We start from the raw sequence: 16,517 nt of genomic DNA, 5'->3' as shown, positions 1-16,517 counted from the left end.
CCAGTCATATTTCTAATCGTACTCTTAAACCAAGCTTCCTATTACAGTCATTTTGCACTGATACAATTTACAATTTTCAAGAGTATGCTGTACTCCACATTGGTATTTATAGAGAAGTGCCTGGTATGATGTTTTTGTTTAGGTTTGGGGAAAAGAATAATCACTTGTGATTCCATTATTTTAAAAATAATCTTTCTAATATTGTTATTGGAAATTTCCAACATCTATGCTGAGTGATTACCAACAGAACCAAAGCAAATCTTACTTGGTTTGCCTAATTTCATAATATCATATGACCTTTCCCATGTGCCTTAGTTTCATAATATAATAGCTAATTCAGCAAGTATTACTGAGCCTTGTATATGTAACACTGCTAATACTAGGAATCATTTACTCATAAGGAAAGTAGTCTTAAAGGCTAGGTTTCTGTAAAAATGCTACTTAAAATATTATAAAGGAATTTAATGTTTCAAAAAATCCACTCATAATTGAAAATGAACAGTAAACAGGCTTTATTTCCCCTGCATCTGCAGTGTACCGTCTAGCATATCTCCGACTAAATACACTGTGTGCACGCCTTCTGTCTGACCACCCAGAGCTGGAGCACATCATCTGGACTCTGTTTCAACACACTCTGCAAAATGAGTATGAGCTCATGAGAGACCGACATCTGGACCAGGTAAGAAAACCAGTCATTTCACCATCAGTTCTTTTTTTGTTTTGCTTTTTGTTTTTTTGATTTTGTTTTTCAAGACAGGGTCTCTCTGTGTAGCCCTGGCTGTCCTAGACTCCCTTTGTAGACCAGGCTGGACTCAAACTCACAGCGATCCACCTGCTTCTGCTGGGATTAAAGGCATCAATTCTTGTTAACTGTGTGCTGGGGTAAAGATTACATCCAACTAAACAGCTACATTATATAATGTATAGTCACTTGCTGGGTACCATTTATATTTTTAATGTAGTTTTTACATATTAAAACTTTAGATTTTATATGTATACTTTGATAGCTATTTAATGACACAAACATTATTTTCAAAAATCACCAATTAACCGATTTAGCACAAACCTTTTCTATATTGTGATAAGCTAGATTTCATTTCATGAGGAAATAACATGAGTCAGGAGCCAGGCATGGTAGCCCACGCCTGTAATCCCAGCACTCAAGGAGTCAGAGGCAGGTGGATCTCTGTGAGTTTGAGGTCAGACTACTCTACAAATCGAGTTCAGGATAGCCAAGTCTACACAGAGATACCTGTCTCAGAAAACAAAAACAAAAACTCGAGCCAGGAACCAGCTGATCTAATCAGGAGTGGTAGTCCCTGAGGCTGAAGACTCAAACATGATAAGTTCAAGGCCATCCTGGCAACTTAGTGAAACCCTGTCTCAAAATAAAAATAATAAAAACACTGGTGATGTAGCTCAGTGGTGAAGTATTAGCCTATCATACACTAAGTCTAATGCTATTTTTTTAAAGGTTTTAAAAGAACCTTAGATTTGAAAACAGGAAGGGAAGGAGGGGGGAAGGAAAGGTGGATTTATTAATAGAATGATCCCTCATAGCTTTCTTTCTCTTCTTAAGGGGTAAAAGAACAACATTTGGAGGAGTGGGTAACAGCGTTTTAATGTAATTCATACACCATTCAATGCGTACATATAAATGTGTAATTAAGTGGTTTTAGAATATTTGTAGAGTCATAGAGCTACTACCACATTGTATTTACTTTAGACCATTTTAATCACTCCAAAGAGAAACTCTGTTGCCTCTAAAAGCCCTCAACAACAGTAATCTACTTTCTTTTTCTGAAGATTTGCCTAATCTGGATATTTTTTATAAATATAATCTCATGCAATTTCATGTTGTGGGGATGTGTTTTGTGAAGGGCATGGGGTGGGACATTGAGTCCATGGCCTTGTAAATGCTAGGGCATGCTTTATCACTGAGCGCCACGTTCTGCTTGAGTACGGCTTCTTTGATAGAGTGTAGTTTCAAGGTTCATCTGTGTTGTAGTTTGTGTCATTTACCACATTATGTTTATAATTCATCAGTTGATAGACACCGAACTGTTTCTTCTTTGATCTATTATGAATAATATAACAAATATTTGTGCATGTGGTTTATGAGGAACGTTTTTATTCTTCCTCGGTATATATAAAGTAGAATTGATGGGTCATATGATAAATCTTTATTTAACTTTTTGAGGAATAGATGGGTTATTTTCCAAAATGGTTATACCATTTTATGTTTTATTTTAAAAGATTTATTATTTTTAGTTATGTATGTGTGTTTCTATATGTGAGTATTTGCACATATTTGCAGTGCCTGTGGAGGCCAGAGGCATGCCCTGTGCCTGTGGTTACAGGCAGGTAAGGCTGATAGCTAATAATATTGAACATCTTCTTTAGAAAAGTGTGTGTTAAAATCCTTTCTAAAAAGCAGCAAGATCCTTTCTCACTGGGCATGGTAGCACACAAACCTTATAGAGATCAGTCTAGTCTGCCTCCTCAGTCCTGGTATTAAAGGCGTGAGCCACCACACCAGGCTGCGAGGATTGGTTTTTTTGTTTTTTGTTTTTGTTTTTAATATGTTCTGCATGTACATTTCTCTGTGAGATGCATGGTCTGCAAATGTTTTATTCTCTGAGTTGTTTTACTTTCTTAAGTTTTTACATGAGGGGAGGGAGCGGCAGGGTTTACTGGTGGCTTGATGTTGTATGAACAAAACATTGTCGAGTTTGAAGTCTTTAAGACCCCCCCTGCCCCCCCCCCCCCCCCCCCCCCCCCCCCCCCCCCCCACCCAAGAGTTTCATACTCTTAGTTTTTACTTTCAAGTTTCAATCCACTTTGACTTAATTTTGCAACAGTGTAGAGGAGGGAGTCACTTCACTTTGGTGTTGGGAGTAACTAGTCTTCTCAGCTCCGTTCCCTCTCCCCTTTTCTTCCTCCTTCCCCTCTTTCTTTTTCTTCCTGGTGTTAGGAGTTTAACCCAGAGCCACTTACTTTGTGGCAAGCACTCCACTGAGCTATACCTGTCCCCACACATCCCAGCACCATTTCTTGAGACATGTCTTCTTTTTTCTTTTCTATTGGCAGCTGTTGAAAATCTATTGCTTTTTAGATGTGCACATGTTTATTTCTGAGACTCAAGTCTATTCTGTTCGTCTGTATAGCTGTTCTGCTGACAATACACTGTCTTAGTTACTATAGCATTCTAAGTTTTGGAATAAAAGGACAAGATTGCACTTTGTTCTATTTTCAAGATGAAATTAACTGTCCTGAAACTTAAATTTCTATATGAATTTTAGGACTGACTTATCATTTGCTCTGAGAGTTTTGGAAGAAATTGCATTGAATGATATGTCAGTTTGGGGAAATGTTGCCATCTTAAAATGAAGTCTTCAATCCACACAAACGTAATACCCTTCCACTCTTTTAGATTTTAATTCCTTTCAATAATGTTTTATAGTGTTCAGACTACAAATCTTACACTTATTTTATTAACTATATTCCTAAGTATTTTATTCTTTTTAATAATAAGGGAAATTGTTTTTAATTTCATTTTTCTGTATTGTGTTTTGGTATCAGCAAAATATTAGCCTCATACAATTAGTTGGGAACTTCAAATTTCAGAAGAATTTTTGAATAATTGGTACTGATATTGAGTCTTCTTTTCTTCTTGAAATTTCATTGAATTTGCCACTGGTGTCCAATGGGCATGGGCTTTTGTGTGTGAACACTTACATGTTTAATAATTAAGAATTTGGTTTTCTTTTCATTTTCAGTCACTGTTGTTATTTTGCATAGCTTGAGGAACTTTTCCACTTTATCTGTTATTTTATTGGTACATAATTTTTAATAATATTCTCATATAATCCTCCTTTTTCAATGAGATTGGTAATGTTCTCAACAAGAATGATATTTTAAGCAAAAATAAATTATTATAAAAGGTGTAGCTTAAATATATTTGTATGTATCAGTTGCAGTACACTAGATTTTTAAAAAGTTTATCTTAAATTTTTGTTCTGTTTTGTTTGGTTTGGTTTGGTTTTTCGAGACAGGGTTTCTCTGTGTAGTTTTGGATGTCCTGAACTCACTTTGCAGACCAGGCTGGCCTTGAACTCATAGCGATCTGCCTGCCTCTGCCTCCCGAGTGCTGGGATTAAAGGTGTGCGCCACCATGCCCTGTAGGTACCACACTGGACTTTTAAATAGATATAACAGAAATCCAGATTCCTAAAGAAATTAGGTCTTTTTGAATTCAGATTTTTATGCGTAATACTTAAAGATATTAAAGTAGAAGAAAATAACAATTGACACATTGCGACATAAATGGCATTCTCAGTGTGAGGCTCAGTTATAGACACTGAGCAAGGTATGGTGATTAGGAATCCTTGGTGATAGCAGATGTGAGCACAAATGTTGTAGAAATGGTGAATACTTGAATTAGGCAAAAAAAAAAAAAAAAAAGTTGACAGTTTAGGCCACAGAGAATCATTTTCAAATGTTAGTTTTACATTTTTATTTATTTATTTATTTATTTATTTATTTATTTATTGTGGTTTTTCGAGACAGGGTTTTTCTGTATAGCCTTGACTATCCTAGACTCACTTTGTAGACCAGGCTAGCCTAGAACTCACAGCAATCCGCCTGCCTCTGCCTCCGGAGTGCTGGGATTAAAGGCGTGTGCCACCAGGCCCGGCTAGTTTTACATTTTAAATATTGTTTTATTAAAAAATAACCATGTAGAGAATTCATTTATCCTAAGGATATAGCCTAATGAAACTTCAGCTAATAAAACTGATTCAGCCTACATTCTGATCAAGACTCATAACCCTGTTGATAATGGAGGGTCTCCGTCCCCAGCACTTGTTTACACACAGGACTGTTACACCTTACTTCACTTGATAGCTTGAAACTTTTTAACACAACCTTAAAGGAAAGGGTGAATCGCACAGTTAGCTTGTTCTAGCTTGTTTGTTTGGCTTAGTTTTTTGAGACAAGATTTCTCTGTGTAGCCCTGGCTATCCTGGAACTCTCTTTGTAGACCAGGCTGGCCTTGATATCACAGAGATCCACCTGCCTTTGCCTCCCGCGTCCTGGGATTAAACAACATGCTGGGTTCCACTTGTTCTAGTTTTAACACTTTCAATAAACATTAAAAAAATTGGAGCCAAAATTAGGGTAGTTCACAAACTGGGCAGTCGGTCCTGAGTAACTGATTTAGCTGCTTGCATGTTTTTCTGTAAATAACAAATGTTTTGGTTAAACACCTTACATAGACTTTCAAACTAAGTTCAGAATGGGGGTTGGGGGCTTGGAAGAAATTAAGCCTTCTTTTACTAATACTTTTAAAAGCAAAATGACATATTAAAGTTCTGAGTGCTCTGTTACACTTGTTATTAGATTATGATGTGCTCAATGTACGGCATCTGCAAAGTGAAGAACATAGACCTGAAGTTCAAAATCATTGTGACCGCGTACAAGGATCTTCCTCACGCTGCCCAGGAGGTCGGTAGTCCCCAACAGCAAGACCACGAAAAATACATCACTATTTATCATTTGTTTCAGTTGTTAAGTAGAGATTATGTATCCTGATTAATTTTATAATATTAGCTAATTATTTGTCACTGAAGTATAATTAGAAAACTGGCAAACTATGAAATCCAAATCCATAGTTGAAGTTCATAAATAATACTACATTTGTAAATAATAATAACCAGGATATTTGAAATAAAATTTGGGGTTATTTTTTGTTTGGGGTTTGTTTGTATGTTTTTGTGTTTTTGGTTTTTCGAGACAGGATTTCCCTGTGTAGCCTTAGCTGTCCTGGGACTCACTCTGTAGACCTGGCTGGCCTCAAACTCAAAGAGATCTGCTGCCTCTGCCTCCCGAATGCTGGGAGTAAAGGCGTGCTCCACCACGCCTAACTGAAATAAACTTTGATATAAGTAATATATTAGTTTCATTTTTCCACAGAATAAGACAGTGTAAGTGAATTCTTATACAGACACAATAAACATTTCCAGTGTAGCCCACAGAGATGCCATTATTTCACACATTTCACACTATCCTGGAGCACAGCAGTGAATCCAGGGTTATTGTTTTCAATTTGTCATTGAATTTTTGGAAAGTGATAGAAACCAGTTTAGTTTTATTCATATATTTGGAGTTATTTTTAAATTTAGTTATATAGATTTATATATAGCTCTATATAGTTATATAAATGTAGTTACATATACACATATGTATGTATGTATGTACATATGTATGTATGTATGTATCACAGAGGCATCCCCAAATTTCTTTAGTTTTACCTAATTAAAATTTACACAAGCTGTCATGGTGGCCGAGGCCTATAACTCCTACCCAGAGTGATAAGTTAGGAGATATTATGAGTATGAAGCTACATAGCTGGGCTCTGCTTATGAAAGTACAAAGTAAATAAAGCAAAATCTAGTTACAAACTAAGTGCTGTAACTAAATGTCTGTTTCTTGCAAGGGAATGGGGCATTTTCTAAACCCATCAGACTAGAGGGTTGCAGTTGCTACAGGCCAGTGAATATTGTCTGTATGGTGGGGGAGGTGAGGGGGCTGGCTTTTTGTTGCTTACCCCAACTCTCTCGTGGGATGGCCAGCATTCTGTCTGTGGCTGCCAGGCTCCTCCCCTGGATTATCTTGGTGACATTTTACTTTGAATAGGACATCTATAATATAAGACTAAGGAAGCCTTCTTAGATTATTGCTTTCTATTTAAAATATGGTGTTTCCCTAAAACTATGTACAGCTATTAACAGAAATTTTAAAGCGAAGTTCTTACATTTGTTTAACATATTTTTTCCCCTCAGACCTTTAAACGTGTTTTGATCAGAGAAGAGGAGTTTGATTCCATTATAGTGTTCTATAACTCAGTTTTCATGCAGAGACTAAAAACAAATATTTTACAGTACGCCTCCACCAGGGTATGTTGAAAATATCCTTTAATTGGAGAAATCTAATGATGAAGTAATGGATCCCACCAAAACATTAGATCAATTTTTTTCTTTTTGCTTTGTCTCTAGCCTCCTACCTTGTCACCAATACCTCACATTCCTCGAAGTCCTTACAAGTTTTCTAGTTCACCCTTAAGGATTCCTGGAGGTAACATCTATATATCACCCCTAAAGAGTCCTTATAAAATTTCAGAAGGTCTACCAACACCCACAAAAATGACTCCAAGATCAAGGTTGGTGTTTACTTTTTGAGAGAATGCTGAAAAATATCATTTAAATTGATAATTTTGATTGTTGTTGTTAACAATGGGCTAGGCATTCCTTATGTGCATTAAGTAAATGTATGAAAAGAATTTGGGGGCAAAGAAAATGTGTTTACCTGGGAGGGCTTGCACATTTACTCATGAGCTTGTTCAGCTGCTAAGGTCTCTTCTGTATATAGATTGAGAACCAGTTTTCAGGTGTGCCTCAAAACACTAGTAGTGTTGTAAACTGCTAAAGTAGATCATTTTAGCTTAACAATATTTATTTACTCATTTTAAGCAGGGTCTCACTGTGTAGCGCTTGGCTGACCTAGAACTTGCAATGTAAACCAGGCAGGCTACATATTCAAAGATCCATCTGCCTCTACTTCCTGAGTGTTAAGGTTAAAGTTGTGTGCCGTTATGCCCAGATTTTTTATTCAAAGTTTACTATAAACTCTATGATCTTAGTACTTAGCTTGTTATGAAAATGGAGTCAAAAGGGCTGGCAACATGGACCAGCCATAAAAGTACCTGCCATACAAACTTGAGGACGTGAGTTTGGTTTTTGGACTCATGATGGAAGGAGAGAAGCAGCTTCCCCACGCTGTTCTCTGACTTGACATGCTCACTCACACTGACACAGAGGTCATACTCACGCACAGCAGTAACAATAAATACGTTTAAACATAAAGATGTCTTAGTAAGTGTAGATTACTATCAATTAAGAAAATCCACCTTTCTTAATTCTTTTGGTGGATTTCTTACCAGACATTTCTGTTTCAGAAGGACACTGTGGCTCAGCAAAATGAATGTGAAACTGTTTAAAATTCTCAAATGAAATATTCTATACAATGACAAATTATATCTCTGCCTTTGAAGTCCTTCATTTGACTAATTATACGTTATCATGGGCTATTTGAAACTAGCTTACTGTTTATAAAGTAGAAAGCCAATTAACTAGTATAATGACTGGAGTCTCATCAGAAATTCTCAGTGTAGTTTGTACCTGGTAGGCAAGAAAAGAAAATGAGGAGAAAAGGTCTCTGTTAGCTTTTTAGGAAACACTTGTGCAGTACATTGAAATCTATGAGTAATATACACTTGTGATTAAAATTTCAAACTCTGTAGAAAAATATTAAGTTAAAAATGACTGGAAATATGATGGAAGCTTCCTGTGTATATTTGGACCCCTCTCTGTTTGTGTAATGTTCTTTATATCTGATTATCTGTGTATAGGTATCTTCATCTCACACTGTGACCTGCTAAGATGTCACACCGTGTCTTGAGTAAATTTACACAGTCTCATGCTGCCACATGACATGGCAATGTATATTTAGGAAGTTTCTGATGGTGATAATTAATCCATATTATCATTATAATGATGGCTGTTTGCTGATTTTAACGAAATCAGTTCTGTAATGGTATTTGTTTTTCCTCTTTAAAACTTTATTTTTCAATGTGTAGCCCAGGGTAGCCTCAGATCCACAGCAGTCTTACTGCTCAGCCTCCCAAGTACTTAGATAACAGGGTGAGCCACTATGCCCAGCATGTATTGGTGCTCATTTTAGGGGGAAAAGAGTCCGACTGTGAACATCCTAATTGGCAAATCACGGGTAAGGCTTTAGAGAACCTTAGCGTTATGTTTATGTAGCATATTTAGTATTTAGATTAATCACATATACATGGAAGGATATCACTTACCAAGGAAATGGAAGACAATAAATCTATGTAGCTACTGGTTCCATGTGTATATTTTCAAATCTTTTTTGAGCTACATAAGGAAATACTTTTCCAACTTTATTATCAAAAATATAAATTATAACTGAGTCTAGTAACATAGACCTGTAATCTCAGCTGCTTTGGAGGCTAAGCTAGAGCATCACAAGTTCACAACTCAGTGGGACCCTGTCTCACACTAGAGGTTAGAGAAGCTTTGGGGTGTAGCTCAGTGTAGAGCACTAGCTTAACACATACGGGGCCCTGGCTTCAAAACACAACCATAAGCAATGTGGTTAAAATGAAGGCAAATAGAATAATAAGGTTCTCTGATTATAGGATATATAATGAATAGCATTTACTATATACCAATATAAGTACTAATTAAAGTCTGATTATTACGTTATAAGAGTAAATTTTAAACTTATATTTATTGGGGGGGAGTAGGGCTCGCACGCCATGTGATGGTCAGAGGACAGCTTTGCAGATTCTGTTCTCTTTGTTCACCTGTATGTGGGTTTCGGTGGTAAAACTTAGGTTGCCAAGTATGTGTAGCAATTGCCTATACCTGCTGAGCCATCTCACCAGACCTATTTAATTTAAAAATTATTGTTGTTGTTTTGTTTTACATTTATTTTATTTACTTGGGGGTTATGCATGCTACTGTGCACGTGTGGGGATCAGAGTGCAACTTGCTGGAGTCATTCTCTCCTGCCATGAGTTTCAGTGACTGAACCCAAGTCATCAAGTGTTTTTACGTGCTGAGCCATCGTACTGATCTTTTAAATTCTATTTATAGACTTACACATTTGTATCAAATTAACTTAAATTAAAATGAAGTTGCATTTGTTGATTTATGAAGAACTAAGTAAAAATAATCTTTAAAACTTTTCAAGTGTGATGGTACATGCCTGTAATCGCAGTACTTGGGGTTTTTAGAGACAGGCAGGTCTCTGTGAGTTTGAGGCCAACCTGGTCTACAAAGCAAGTCCAGGACAGCTAATGCTACACAGAGAAACCCTGTCTCAAAAAACAAAAACAAAACAAAACTTTCTAAAAATCCTCTTTAAATGTGCATCATGGCAGAATTATGCTCTGCAAACCTAGAATTCTTGTTCCAAATCTAAGAGAGCTGGGGCTGTATCTCAGTGGTGGAATGCATGACTAGCATGTTTGAGGCTCCATAAAATCCGCTCTGACTAGTTACGTTTTAATTGCACCAGCACCAGGGTAACACTCCCCTGATGGATGTGAGGTGTCAGTGGTTACAGGGCCGGAGAATCTTTGACTTGTGACAGTTGAAAGTTATGCATCTACGTTCATCTCTGCACATCTGCACAGTCTGTGTCTGGTTTTCACAACTAACTCACATTTTATCTTAACTTGACAGAATCTTGGTCTCAATTGGTGAATCATTTGGGGTGAGTATTTCTTTCTATGAAAAATGATGTCACAGAATGTTATATAAAATATACTGGACAATCTGATGCAAGGGCTATATGCCCCTGCATCATCCTTTATTTAGTGCTTTGTTTTGGACATCTGTATATGGACATCAGTGATTTATATTGCAGCTATAAAAGAAATAGACAATTTCCATAATTTGAGCTTAAAGGTGCTATTGCCCAGATATATCCTCTCAGCACATTATATAGAATTGAAGATGTCATCTCAGATTTATTTTCAAATCGGGTTTAATTTTGAATCATATTCATAATTGGTAAACTTCCAAATTGTATAGTAAACATTTCTCTGAGATTATATAATACACATATAGTCATTTATATGCACACATAAAGTGTTTTAATGCTCACAGTCCTCCTAGAGTGAAAAGTGTGTCCTCCAACTCTATACATAGCTGGTGTCAAGCAGTTGAGTTCAGTTTGACTTGAATACCTAGTTGTCTTTGGATCCCATGGGTTTTAGGGTTCAGGTAATTAACTTCTTCCCGGTGCCAGTCACAAGTGACAAGTTCCTGGGTTATACCAATTTTCTATCCAAATTGGCCAGGAGTCAGGGAATCCCTGTAATACCATTCCTTTCCAGTTTGATCATTTGCTAGAACGTTTGAAAAATTCTGGAGAATGGTTTACTGACCATTAACAGTTCATTACAAAAGATGCAGATGAGCAGCCGGTTGAAAAGATCCATAGGGTGATGTCCATTGGGGTTCCTAACCTGCTCCTGTGGAGTCAGCAACTCCAGAGCTCTCCCAGCCCTGACGTTAAGGGACTTTATTCTGTACAAATAGTTCATTAGCTGGATCTCTTCCCACCCCGAAAGTTAGGAACTGTGGTTGAAAATTCTCAGCTTTTAACCACAGTTTGTCTGACACTTTGACCCCATACTGATACTGTCAGGGATACCTTTGTTAGAACAGAAGAGGGCCCTATCATCCTTATCACTTGGGAAGTTCCAAGGGTTTTAGAGCAGGAACAGAAGACAAAGGCCACATACCCTTTTATGATACCACATGTATGTATATAATCTCATAGAAATGTTTATAGAAGTTTTGAAATCAGTAACATGATTTGAAATGAGGTACTCTGAAATGAAGCACCATATGCACACATTAGCAGCATGGCTCTAGTTACTGGTCTCCTCCACACACACATGCTCTAACAGTCATTCGTTTATTTCCTTATCCACCCCAACTCTCCCACTCCCTTCTTTGCTTCCTCTCAGTGCTAGTCTTTCCCTGATAAATAAGGAAGTGACATAGTGTGGTGCTGCAGAGGGTAAAAGGCACTTGCTGAGCAGCCTGGTGGCCTAAGTTTGATCCCTAGAACGCACATAAAAGGTGGAAGGAGAAACTGACTCCAAAAGTTTGTCCTCTGACCTTGACATGTGCACCATGATGCACATGCTTACATTCACATGTATTGTGTCGTGCACTAATACTAATAATTGGTTTTTAAATAATTGGTTTTCTGATGAGCCAAGCACAGTGGTATAGATCTGTAATCTTGGGAGAGTGAGATAGGATGATCAAGAATTTGTGGCTACTCATAAATGAAAAACTCAGTTCTCTCTGTTGGAGTCTCTTTGGGCATGCAAACCACTCTTATGGGCAGGCCTCATGCCAAGCAGGGAATGATTTACACAAAGCAAACTCAATGGCATCTTTGAAAGTTCTGTGTCTCATAAGATTTTGACAGATGTGTTTTTATTTTGTTTTGTTTTTTTGTCCTTATAGGTCCTTTGTGTATATATTACAGCTTTTGGTTTTGTGTCTTTAGGACATTCTTATGTGTACAAACCTGTATCTCTGCATCTATATGTATACCTTGTGCTTTTTCCTTAGCTCTTTCTCTTGTTCATTTATTTTGTCTTATTTTAGTTTGTTTTATCATATTTTATTTACTTATTATTCTTTAGATGCCTGTTCATTCCCCTCCCCAACCCCTCTCTCTTTCTCTCTGCCTCACTTTCCCTCTCTTGGTTTTTTGAGACAGGGTTTCTCTGTGTAGCCTTGCCTATTCTGGACTTGCTTTGCAGACCAGGCGGGCCTTGAACTCCCAGTGAGTGATATGCCTGCCTCTGCCTCCTGAGCACCATGATTAAAGGTGTGCGCCACTATGCCTGGCTGCCTGTTCATTTTCTAAGAAGACAGAAAGGATATGAATTCTAATGGGGAGGGGGATAGGGTAATCTCAGAGAAGTTGGCAGAGGGGAAACTGTGATCAAAGTATATTGTATGAACAATATCTAGTTTCCACATATAGCAAAAATGTTGTTTTAGGGGAAAACAAAAGAGAAAAAGAAAAAGGGAGGGGAGAAAGAGAGAGAGAGAGAGAACAGCTGTGTACGCACATGAAAGCATACTTTAGAGTAGTGGTTCTTAACCCTCCTAATGCTGAGACACTTGAATAAGTTCCTCATGTTGTGCTGACCCCCAACCATAAACTTACGTTCATTGCTACTTCATAACTGTAATTTTGCTACTATTATGAATTATAATGTAAGTAATTTTGGAGATAGAGGTTTGCCACAGGTTGAGAACCACTTGCTCTAGAGGTAGGTTAAAGCTCATATGCTGAATTAAATGTAAAAGACCATTTTACAAATACTTAGTGCTGTAACACCTGATTCAAGATGGGCTACCACTGCCAGGCTTCATGAAGGAGCTATGGAATCATGCAAATCTACCTGGAGCTAGGCAGCTGTGTGACAGCCTACTACAACCTGTAAAACAATGGTGAAAATGTCTGTTAATCCAGATATTAATTAATAGGGCCATGGGGCTTAGCTTCTGTCATATTGAATATGTACTCTAAATACATTTTCATTAAATGAAGCTGATCCTGTCTGGTAAACCAATCAGATCACATTTAACCTCTATCTGACTTCATTTGTTGGCTCAATTAACATGTAATGTACATGTCTGAGACAATCTTAAAATGGAAGCTAAGAGGTGGCCTGTTCCCACATACTGACATACTGGGGAGATCCGGCGCTGAGTGCCTGCTCTGGCACTTCTTACCAAGGTCACATCATGTCCAATAATATTACTTGGACGAAAGAAGTCTTTGAATACTCAGAACCCTTTATGAACTAGTATTTCAACAGTCCCATTATCTGAGGTGGTTTGTAACACATCAACACATGATGTGTCAAAACCACGCATGAAATGAAGCACACCTCCTGGTGGCCTTCCCTCTCATCATGCAATTCTCTGAAGCGCAACTTTGTAAAGGTTTTACATTTTTGTTTTAAATTTAAGTTCTAAGCAGGGCATGGCAGTGCACGCCTTTAATCCCAGCACTTGGGAAGCAGAAGCAGGCAGGTCTCTGTGAGTTCAAGGCCAGCCTGGTCTAGAAAGCGAGTCCAGGACAGCACTTGGTAGCACAGTAATGACAGAGACTCAGAGCTGCTTGGAAAAGATGAGAAGATTCCGAAGGAATAGTTGTTTTAATGAAGGCAGAATTGGCATAGTTGTGCTAATTCTTTTAAAAATCTGTCATTTAGTCTCTGCCTTACTGGGCAGAGAATTAAGTGATGAGATTACTTCCACCTGACTTTTGATGTACCTCAAAATTAAATTTGTAGCTACTAACTTCAAAGTGTTGCTATTTAATGATTTAAAATAAGAACTCTGTAATTTATAGACATCTGAGAAGTTCCAGAAAATAAACCAGATGGTGTGTAATAGTGACCGAGTGCTCAAAAGAAGTGCTGAAGGCGGCAACCCCCCAAAACCACTGAAGAAGCTGCGCTTTGACATTGAGGGAGCCGATGAAGCTGATGGGAGGTAGGAGCCTCCGGGCACTGTCCTGAGTCCCCTCCGACTCTGTCCTGTCAGTTTTCTGTGCTGTGAGAACAACTAAAAATATAGGTATGGGCCAAGGTGCCACATGCCTTTAATCCCAACCCTTGGAAGTCAGAGGCAGTGTGAAGTGGGACCGTGAAAAGCACCATGCAAATCTGATGCCATCTGTAGAAATTCATGACAACTTAGGTATTAGAAGTCTAAACATAGTCTTACACAGCTATTGATACTAATTTGTAAGTTTTAACATTACATTTAAAAATTCTTACTCTTGAAAAATACTAAATTATGCTTTATAAGAGCCACTAAAATGTATAGAATCATAAATTTGTAGGATCTTTGTTTTAGATAACTTGGAAGCTTTTGAAATTAAGCCAAAATAATAGCATAAAATGTCATTGAAAGCACCAGAGTTACTAGGAAGTTTCATGTATGCATTTCAACTATTCTTTTTTTAATCTGCAGTAAACATCTCCCAGCGGAGTCCAAATTCCAACAGAAACTGGCAGAAATGAGTAAGTCCTCACTTTCTTGCTTTGCATATGGGAAGAAGCAGCTGCTTTCACTGAAGAAAGCCTTTTCCCCCTGTGGAGGAATCCACAGTATGCCCTCAAGTGGCAGGGTTAGTTATGTATTTACAGTGTAGTTCATATGGGAATGTACTGTTTACCTTGCACATTGGTGGACAAAGTGTGTGCTACAAAGTGAAGGTCAGCACTCTTCCCACGAGCCCGCATGCCGAGCTGGACTTGAAAATGTGATGTTTGAGATTTCACACACATACACAATGTATTTGGTCACATCCACCCCTCACCGCCCATCTCCCCACTGCTCCTCAGCCCCTCCCCTGACACTGCACCCCCAGCTTTACCTCCTCCTTCCCTTTTCCGTAGTTACTGATTTCAGGTAGTGTTGATAGCATGCACACAACTTTAGGATCATCCATGGAACGTATGTCAGACACCAGGGGATTTTGGACTCCCTTAATCTTAAGGCTTTGAGACAATTTCAGACAGTTTTTTTATTACTGGAAACCAGAATTCTGAAAATTAACATCAGGTAATTTTCCAACTGTCAGTGTGACAGGGATTTGGAATGCTGGGTCAGGGCTTGTCACTGAGTGTCAGTGTTTGCTGCCTTGTGGGCACAGGATTGTGAGGTAAGTATATGTTTGTATTTACACACAATAAATCAATAAAAGGGATCAATTCATCTTGGAATATTAAGACTAATGGGATTTTATCCTACGCTATTATAAGACGGTAAGAAAATATAGATGGAAGAAGGCAGTATTTGCTGAGTGTTTCTGGTTGTCTTAGGCACAGAGCTGTGGTATTGAATGTAGCTGGTGCAAGATCCAGTAATAGGCAAAGAAAGGGATCTGGAAGAGTAAAAGTATGTAAGAGATGGTGGGGGCACTGCAGTGAGTATGATGGAGACTTACAGCTAGATTCTGGAGATGCTAGCTGCAGTAAAAAGTATACAGGGGAATGTACTTCTGGATGGCGTTTACAGCTTTTCTCCTTACGTATAATGTTCAAACCAAAGTTAAATATGCTGAGCATTCAAGATACCAGCTTTAGGAATCAATACATTTCTATTTTATCTTTTGACTTTACACATAAAAATCAAGCTTTTATATAATCATGTGTGTGTCCTCTACCACCCCCCCCAAGGTACATAAAAAGGACAGGGCACTTATAACCAAAATTGAAGCCCGCAAAGGCACATGCTACAGGGGTAGGATGCTGTAAGATGATGTCTGTTCCTTAGAGAAGAGGTCTGGTCTGCAGCTGTGGTCAGTACACTTCACTTCCTGGTGACACATGGAGCTACGATGTCCAGTCTCCTCTGGCAGGCTGAAGTTCAGGGTGTTTTTGCAACTGGAAAATAAGGGACAAGCAAAGGGAGCTTGATGCTCTTGAAGCCAAGTAAGACAGTCCAGGTTTCCCTGTGCTGGCCCAGAAGACTTACATGCAGGACTGGGATGTGGCTGTTTTCAGAGCACTTGGCAAGCATGCATGAAGCCCATGTTAAACCAGGTGTGGTGCATGTTAATCCTAGCACTTTGGGAGGTGGAGGTGGGAGGATCCAAAGTTCAAGGGAATATTTGTAATTTTTTTTTTAGTGCTGGGAGTTAAATTCAGAACCCTGCCCAGAGGACTATTTCCTAGCTCCTCTTCGTAGATTTTTAAAATAAAGAATATCTATCTGTAAAGTCAAGATTTTGTTCGGTTAGATTTAATTATGTTTTAAAGTGTGTGTGTGTGTGTGTGTGTGTGTGTGTGTGTGTGTGTGTGT

The 16,517-nt window shown here is 38.1% G+C and overlaps 1 protein-coding gene across 2 annotated transcripts in view; it reads left to right on the top strand.

Moving 5' to 3' along the window:
- The window catches only part of Rb1 (RB transcriptional corepressor 1), a 136,983-nt gene that overhangs the window by 117,112 nt on the left and 3,354 nt on the right, over positions 1 to 16,517 (top strand). The window contains exons 20-26 of one of the 2 annotated variants that reach the window (XM_051160824.1): positions 534 to 679; positions 5,401 to 5,505; positions 6,843 to 6,956; positions 7,056 to 7,219; positions 10,338 to 10,368; positions 14,056 to 14,198; positions 14,682 to 14,730. In XM_051160824.1, coding sequence (XP_051016781.1) covers positions 534 to 679; positions 5,401 to 5,505; positions 6,843 to 6,956; positions 7,056 to 7,219; positions 10,338 to 10,368; positions 14,056 to 14,198; positions 14,682 to 14,730 — 752 coding nt within the window. Of the gene's footprint in view, positions 1 to 533; positions 680 to 5,400; positions 5,506 to 6,842; positions 6,957 to 7,055; positions 7,220 to 10,337; positions 10,369 to 14,055; positions 14,199 to 14,681; positions 14,732 to 16,517 lie in introns of both variants that reach the window. The other variant, XM_051160823.1, reaches the window with a different exon arrangement.

The sequence above is a fragment of the Acomys russatus genome, chromosome 18, assembly GCF_903995435.1.
Source record: "Acomys russatus chromosome 18, mAcoRus1.1, whole genome shotgun sequence".
NCBI lineage: Eukaryota > Metazoa > Chordata > Mammalia > Rodentia > Muridae > Acomys > Acomys russatus.
Note: the sequence above shows the minus strand (reverse complement) of the source record. Positions and strands in the feature narration are given on the sequence as shown.